At 45.1% G+C, this 8,703-nt stretch overlaps 1 protein-coding gene across 1 annotated transcript; it reads right to left on the bottom strand.

The window, feature by feature from the left end:
• Window positions 1-1,532: 1,532 nt before the first annotated feature.
• On the bottom strand, window positions 1,533-2,684 carry ccr10 (chemokine (C-C motif) receptor 10; the record flags this gene model as incomplete). Its single annotated transcript, XM_080516974.1, has 1 exon — window positions 1,533-2,684. One exon carries the CDS (start codon window positions 2,682-2,684, stop codon window positions 1,533-1,535), a length of 1,152 nt encoding a protein of 383 aa, XP_080373100.1.
• Window positions 2,685-8,703: the final 6,019 nt, after the last annotated feature.

Raw genomic sequence — 8,703 nt, 5'->3', positions numbered from 1 at the left:
TGATTAATGTGAGCGAGCTGCAGCGCGAGGACACTTCCTGTCATAAACCAGGTCCGTCATAAAAAATACCGCTTACACTTTATTAGAGCCTTACGCAATGCTGCCATCTGGTGGTCAGAGGTTCACATTACAACTGGTCCCACTCCACTGTCAAACGATAATTTGCAAGTTTTTCTTTGTGAGAAATGTGGGGATTTGTCTTTATTTACTCAAATATTGTGTGAAACGCAGTAAAATACAAGTAAAGCAGAAAAAAATGAGGACATTTGAGACATATTCACAGGAAATTAAACTGAACGGCAGAAATCTGCACCAAAAAGCTTTGTTGACATGACGTCATTATTTTTCAGATTTGTTTTTGGTACAGATTCACGGTGTCACATTATTCTGCAGGAATTCAGTTTCCCGTTCACTTTAATCGCCACAATGACTTCGGACACTTTGTTTCCCGCCAAGACTCATGTCAGTTCTACGTCCGAAGACACTCGTCTGTAGAGTTTTTCATGGTCATGGTTCCTTCGGTTGGACGACGGTGTGCGTTTCTCTCCTGCCGAAGGAAGTGAAGCGGTTTGTGGTGGAGAGTTGTGACTCGGATCTTCTGCTTTTTGTCATCTGATAGTTGGACGGACAATGACTTGCCTCGCTTCTAACTGTCATACGATCGGCTCGTGTTCTTCCCGTTCAAAGAAAAACAAACAAAAAACAATCACACTGTGAAGCGTCGTCATCCTCGGATGGGAGACCCGGAGCTCCAACGATGTGAAATTCAATTTAACAGCACAGACCAAGAACAACAAGAAGCTCAATGGGAAGATAAAAAAAATTACAATAAAAACATTTTAATTCTCAAACCAAACATCCAAACAGCTAATTCCAATCAAAATATGCAAAACTATTAAAATCACAAACTAAATTTCAATATTAAGCTACTGATTTAAAAAAAAGTCCCAAAAGACAAAGAAAAATCAAATAAATGCAATTTTTTTAAAGTGAAATAAGACAAAAAAAAAAAAAAAAAAAGATAAAGAAAATGCAAAAAACAATAAAAGGAAAACAAACACTTTGTTTTATTTCTTTTTCTACTTTGTTATTTATCCAAAAAAGAGAATCTGATCCGGAGAAGCTTGTGATCCAACCGCCTTGACAGGACCTCTAAACGACCCCTAAACGGCCCCTAAACAACCTCTAAACTACCCATAAACGACCTCTAAATGACCCCTAAACTACCCATAAACAAACTCTAAATGACCCCTAAACTACCCATAAACAACCTCTAAACGACCTTAAACAACCCCTAAATGACCCCTAAACTACTCATAAACAACCTCTAAACAACCTCTAAATGACCCCTAAACAGCCCCTAAATGACCCCTAAGCAACCCCTAAATGACCCCTAAATGACCCCTAAAAAAAACCTAAACGACCCCTAAATGACCCCTAAAAGACCCCTAATTGACTCCTAAACGACCCCTAAACTACCCATAAACAACCCCTAAACGACCCCTAAACGACCTCCAACGCTGGTTGTCACTTCATTTGTGTGCTGAGAAGAGGGGGAGGTGGGGACGAGGGAGGTGGGGTACGTCGGGGGACATGGGGACGAGGGAGGTGGGGGACGTCGGGGAGAGGGCGGTGGGCGAGGCGGAGGAGGAGCTGAGCGACTGCGCCGACAGCCGGAGGCGGCGGGCGCAGCCCCAGTCGTGCAGGAGGCGCAGCACGTCCTGCCTGAAGCGCACGCCGACCAGCGCGTACAGCACCGGGTTGAGGCAGCAGCGCGTGAACGCCAGCGTGCACGTGACGTACTCCGGCAGCAGGCCGCAGAACTGGCCCGCCATCTTGCGGGACAGCACGGCGGTGTACGGCAGCTGGAACAGCAGGAAGATGAGCACCAGCGCCACCATCAGCTTCAGGGTGCGCTGCCGGCGCCACTGCTTCCCCCGCCGCCCGCCGCGGCCCTCGCACAGCACGCAGCCGACGGACAAGTAGCACGCCACCATGACCGAGGACGACAGGCAGAAGACGGCGATGATGGCGGCGTTGGCGGCCATCTTGACCCGCCGGCCCGCCTGCATGCCGCAGTAGGCGTTGGCGCCGCTCCCCGACACGCCGGAGAAGAGGATCTCCGGCAGGCTGAGCAGCGCCGCCACCAGCCACACGGCGACGGCCGCCACCTTCCCGCCCGTCAGGATGCGGGCGCGGCGCCGCAGCACGGCGTGCGCCCGGGCCACCACCATGTAGCGGTCCACGCTGATGCACGCCAGCAGCAGCAGCCCGCTGTACGTGTTGACGGCGTAGCACGCCCGCGTGGCCTTGCAGAGCGCGGCGGGGAAGACCCAGCCGCGGTGCGTGTCCACCGCCTGCAGGGGCAGCGTGAGCAGCAGAAGCAGGTCTGCCAGCGCCAGGTGGAACAGGAAGACGTCGGTCACGCTGCGCAGGCGCAGGCGGCGGTACAGGGCGAAGGTGGCCATCACCAGGCAGTTCCCCGCCACGCCCAGCGGGAAGATGATGCAGAAGACGAAGGTCTGGAACATCTTGATGGTTCGCTCCTGCTGCTCGTCGGCCTCGCACCAGCCGGACGACAGGTTGGCGTCGCTCAGGTTCCACAGGTCGCCGTAGCTGTAGTTGTAGTTGTAGTCGTAGTCGTCAGAGTCGTTGAAATAAACACCATGATGGTCGTAGTCCATTTCTGAAAGGTAAGAAACAAAGACCTTGTTCACGGAAGGTTCCAAGGGCCTTTCGGTCGCGGGACGAGGTTAAAGTAGTGGATGGTACGGAAAGAACCCGCGACCGGCGGGTACGACTTTCCGCGACCCTTCCGTTGAGGTACCTAGCACCACGGAACGAGTCTGTGAGGAGGAGCAACGGCGCCGTCTTTACTTATTTCATTGTCCGTTGTTGTTTCCAAGCGCCGCTTTGCGCTCACAGGTCGACTGGGTTTATTGAAACGTCGGCGCGCGACACAACACCGCGGTCTTTTAACGAGGTGCACCTCCTCTCTGGAACGGGAGGCGGAGCTTCAGCAGGAGCTGGACGCTGCTGTTCACAACGACAAACTTTAACCCGAGTCACAAGAGAACGACTTGGACGACCGCCGGCCGCTTCCCTGTTCCGCGCTGGAGCGTCTCCGGGTCGTTCACGACCCCGCCTACATCTGTAACCGTACTTCCTGTCGTGGGACCAGAGACAGAGTTGGTCCTGGGCATCGCTCTGCCGTACCGTAGCCTGCCGCACGGCGGATCAAGGAGACGCGGAATCGGAATATTTTCGCCCCATTTCGACAGTTTAGGTTCAAACAGAATCCTAACGAGGGACGACGGCCTTTTATGCTGACGATACTTTACTCTTCTTCTCTTGTGACCCTCAGTTGACGTCCATCTTTGGACTGGGAAAATCCCACTTCCATGTGGGGAAAAAACACTCTGAACGCTGTTGAACTGGGAACTTTTCCATTTCCCAACTAGAATTATCTTTTTTTTGGGGGGTACTTTAATTTGCAAGAGTCTATCCGTCACGGTTTGAGCGTCCAGACGTCTACGGCCCCACCTGGACGACGTCTAGAGACGAGTCGGCGCGACGGTTTGGCCTCAGCCGGCGCCGCTTTGAGTCACTCGGCCTGGTTTCGCTCAGCGGCTGGCGGTGGCTCGCGTGACTCGGGGCCTCCGGCTCGTTGGCACCCGGAGGAAACCGTGGGCAGATTTCAGGTCTGTGATCAGTCAGTGTCGCGTGCCAGCGCAATCCACTGACGCTTTCCACCAGACTGCTTTTATCATTTGATCTCACGGCGTTTGTAACGTTTCAACTCTTCGCTCACAAGCTGCTGGAAACGAACCGCCAAGGTAAGACGACCGTCACGGTCTGGCTGCTTCACTTTGATCAAAATCTGCTGGGTTTATTTGCTTCGCGGGTTAAAAGTAAAAGTTTTTTTTCTCACACGTTTTCTACACAATTCACCAAAAAAACAAAAAACAAAACCCCAGTTATCTGTTCATTTGTGTGAAAATAAGTGATTTGGGACAAGATTCTAACTGAAAAACTGGAAGACGTGAAAAACATTCTTATTCACGATGTAACAATTTACATTTTAAAGCAAAATAAAAATAAAATACATTCATCATGCACTTTTCTGCAGTGGGGTGTTTAAATATTTGACTAAATTTGCATAAACCGACTCGCACCGCGATGAATATCGGAGTTTTACCTTCTCAGACTGTCGATAGAAATAGATTTTTATCTATAAACATAATATATACCATGAAGCACATGATTTTCTTTTTACAAAAACTTGATAAATCACCGCGATTCTTTCTCAGTTTGACTCATCAGGCGGGTTTTTCACAGCTCATGATGTGATATTTTCTCCTTTTACGTGTCAAAATTTCGTACCAAACTTTAAACTATCTCTCAGTGTATTCAATAGATTTTTTTGTAGTTTTTACAATTTTTACAAAAACATCAACAAAGAACTTAGACTGAGCGTTGATTTAATCTGATTTAGATTTAATGTGATTTAATTGTCATTTTGATTCGAACGGAGCTGAGTTGACCATGAAAGGCGTTTCCAGAAAAACCCATTAGAAATTAAACGGAACTGAATTTTAATTAAAATGACTTTGTTTTTGTTTTTTTTGCCAGTTAACTGTTTTGGTTTTTTTGTTTTTGTTTTTAATATTGCACTTTTCTTTTCTGATTTTTTTTAAACAAAACACAAACACTGAGAATATTTGTATATTTATTATTTATACTAATTATCCGCTTCTAAATTCTGGTATCTTCAGTATTTTTTATTTTTTTAAATCCTTGTAGTCAATTGAAAATTTAAAATTAAAATCAAAGTGCCTGTTTAAACTCTACGGCTTCACAAGTTCACTCTCGCTCTCTTTTTTTATTTTTTATTTTGTTTAATACCTAATATATATTTCAAATAAAAAGATGACATTTCCCCCAGAAGGCATTACTAATAGATTTCAAAAAGAAGAGAAGATGCGTCACATGATTTTCCTTCTGCTTTTTAAGAACGTGAATGTTTTCAGGTCAAGTCGCGTTGAAACTCACACCTCTAACGTTTATGTGTTTCGAGGAGGCGGTTTGTGTTTTTTATGGGTTTTTTTTTTTGTCATTTCTCACTGAAGCTGCAGCGAAAAACACTTTGATCTCTTTCATAACTCAAACACACTGACCGTGTTTTAATTCTAACTATATTTATGTATTTTCATGCATGGAAATGTGACATTTATTCCTGAAAACACTTGAATTTATATTTACGTTAAATAATTATTTAACTATTTTTGCAGGAATACTGTTTTTCTCATGTGAATTAACGGGGTTTTTTTTAAGCTTCTTTTTTTTTTTTTAAAGCTTTATTTTATTTATTTTTTACATTTCAAAGGTGCTAGTTTGCAGTGAATTGGGATGTGGACGATTCCAGCACAGGTTTTCTTTTGGATTTTGACAAACAAAGCTTATTCTGAAGACATTAAATGAAGCTTATCACACTGAAACACAATCTTAATACTATTTCTTGCAGCATAAATGTGTAATTACTTGCATGTTTTCTCCTTTCAGTTGGGCAATTCTTTTTTCCCTCTAACTATTAATTTGAATCTTTAACCGTGCATAAAGTACGCGTGACCCTACACTTGTAGGGACTGGTTGACATTAAAAATAAAGAGAAATTGCAGTTTAATTTCTCTTTCAAGAGGAACCTGGGTCACTTCAGGCTCAGATTTGTTCTCCTCCACAGCCACAGCCAAGCTTCACGGAATTCCAGGCGTTAAATACATCAACCAGTCAGCAGCGGCTTGTTTAATGTTCAATAATTCACATTTGCAACTTTCTTTAGTCTTTTTACAGTCGCTGCTTTTCTGTTCATTCTACTTCAAACTGCAAAAATTAAGCTTCTCCTCGCACTCACTTGTGGGGATGTTGGAGGTGGTTGGAGGTTCTGCTGGAGGTTCTGCTGGAGGTTCTGTTGGAGGTTCTGCTGGAGGTTCTGTTGGAGGTTCTGCTGGAGGTTCTGCTGGAGGTTCTGTTGGAGGTTCTGCTGGAGGTTCTGCTGGAGGTTCTGCTGGAGCTGAGCAGTTTGCAGCTCCTCCTGCTGACGACCTGATGAGAGTCTCTCTAACAAAGACCTGCTGCAGCCGCCCTGCGGAGCTCCTGACCCGGTTGTGGCTCCGGGCGGCAGTTTGGCCACCGGGGGGCGCTGCAGGATGTCTGGACGTCTCCTGCTGCAGGAGCCTCGACGGAGGAGTTGCTGGTTGACTGAGTTGATGTGTCAACAGAGGAGTTGCTGGTTGACTTAGTTGACGTGTTGATGGAGGAGTTGCTGGTTGACTGAGTTGCTGGCTGACTTAGTTGACGCATTGATGGAGGAGGAGTTGACGTTTTGATGGAGGAGTTGCTGGTTGACTGAGTTGACGTGTTGATGGAGGAGTAACTGGTTGACTTAAGTCAGTGGTTCTCAATTATTTTCTGTCATGCCCCCCCTAGAGGACAAACATTTTTTCAGCCCCCCCCCCCCCCCCCGAATTGTACTACCATTGAGAACCTGATAATATTTATTTATTGATCTGTATAAACCACTGTATGAGTTGCTGGCACCAGCATTCTGCATACAATCGCCTGATTATTAAAATAAATTAATAAAATGAGCTGGAGGCCCTTTTTTTTATCATTCAAGCATGAATAAAGAAACTAATACTGAAAGTCGTGCCTGCCTCACGCCCCCCCTGACACCCCACCACGCCCCCCCAGGGGGGCTCGGCCCACCATTTGAGAAGCACTGACTTAAGTTGACATGTTGATGGAGGAGTTGCTGGTTGACTGAGTTGACATTTTGATGGAGGAGTTGCTGGTTGACTGAGTTGATGTGTCAACAGAGGAGTTGCTGGTTGACTTAGTTGATGTGTTGATGGAGGAGTTGCTGGTTGACTTAGTTGACATTTTGATGGAGGAGTTGCTGGTTGACTGAGTTGCTGGCTGACTTAGTTGCTGGCTGACTTAGTTGACGCATTGATGGAGGAGGAGTTGACGTTTTGATGGAGGAGTTGCTGGTTGACTGAGTTGATGTGTCAACAGAGGAGTTGCTGGTTGACTGAGTTGATGTGTCAACAGAGGAGTTGCTGGTTGACTGAGTTTATGTGTCAACAGAGGAGTTGCTGGTTGACTTTGTTGATGTGTTGATGGAGGAGTTGCTGGTTGACTGAGTTGATGTGTCAACAGAGGAGTTGCTGGTTGACTGAGTTGATGTGTCAACAGAGGAGTTGCTGGTTGACTGAGTTGATGTGTCAACAGAGGAGTTGCTGGTTGACTTTGTTGATGTGTCAACAGAGGAGTTGCTGGTTGACTTAGTTGATGTGTTGATGGAGGAGTTGCTGGTTGACTTAGTTGACATTTTGATGGAGGAGTTGCTGGTTGACTGAGTTGCTGGCTGACTTAGTTGACGCATTGATGGAGGAGGAGTTGACGTTTAGATGGAGGAGTTGCTGGTTGACTGAGTTGATGTGTCAACAGAGGAGTTGCTGGTTGACTTAGTTGACATTTTGATGGAGGAGTTGCTGGCTGACTTAGTTGCTGGCTGACTTAGTTGACGCGTTGATGGAGGAGGAGTTGACGTTTTGATGGAGGAGTTGCTGGTTCACTGAGTTGATGTGTCAACAGAGGAGTTGCTGGTTGACTGAGTTGACGTGTTGATGGAGGAGTTGCTGGTTGACTTAAGTTGATGTGTTGATGGAGGAGTTGCTGACTCACTGAGTTGACACATTGATGGAGGAGTTGCTGGTTGACTGAGTTGATGTGTCAACAGAGGAGTTGCTGGTTGACTTAGTTGACATTTTGATGGAGGAGTTGCTGGCTCACTGAGTTGACGTGTTGATGGAGGAGTTGCTGGTTGCCTGAGTTGACCTGTTGACGACCCGTCATCTCTCTGCGATCTGGTTTCTCCCCCGGAGCTTGTTTGTGTTTGTGGTTGTTGGGTTGATGTGAAACAGTTGACCTGTTGTTCAACCTGCCAGCTGCAGAGCTCTGATTACTCTGATTACTCTGAGTACTCTGATTACCCTGATTCTAAATCAAACAAGTTCTACTAAAACGTCACGGCTTCCAAACAGTTTGATTTTCAGTTAAAACTGATTTGAATATTTTTTACTAAAACTGACGTTCACCTGATCAGTTTTTTTTAAACACCATTAAAAATATTTATTTCTCCATTGAAACCAGTTAAATCACAGAGAAGAATTTTCCAGAACATTTTGTGAACTGGTCAATAGTTTGATGATGTTTCTTTGAGAATTAAATATTTGTTTAACGCAGCCGTGTTGCTTCTCTCACTGCAACTTAAATATTTAAGCTTTTATTTTGTTTTTCATTTGCTCTTAGATGCTAAACATGAAGCTGTTTCTATTGTCTGAATTTTAAATACTGTAATTATTGTGTCCTTGATTGCTCTTCTAATCTAATTCTATTTCATTCTATTCTCATTGTTCTACTCTCATTGTTCTATAGAATTGTTCTATAGAATTGATTCTGTTATAATCTACTGATTCTGTTCTTCTTATCCATTAGAGGTTGTTCTGTTCTTACTTATTTTATTCTACTCTAACTCTCCTAAATCTATTTTATTACATCAACATCTATTACAGCACAATGTTATTTCTTGTTCTCAGTCATATTCTATTCTAAACTATCTCAACGTGTTCTAATTGAATT

Source organism: Blennius ocellaris (genome assembly GCF_963422515.1).
Source record: "Blennius ocellaris genome assembly, chromosome: 21".
Classification (NCBI taxonomy): domain Eukaryota; kingdom Metazoa; phylum Chordata; class Actinopteri; order Blenniiformes; family Blenniidae; genus Blennius; species Blennius ocellaris.
The sequence above is the reverse complement of the archived record's forward strand: the minus strand, read 5'-3'. Positions and strand labels throughout refer to the sequence as shown.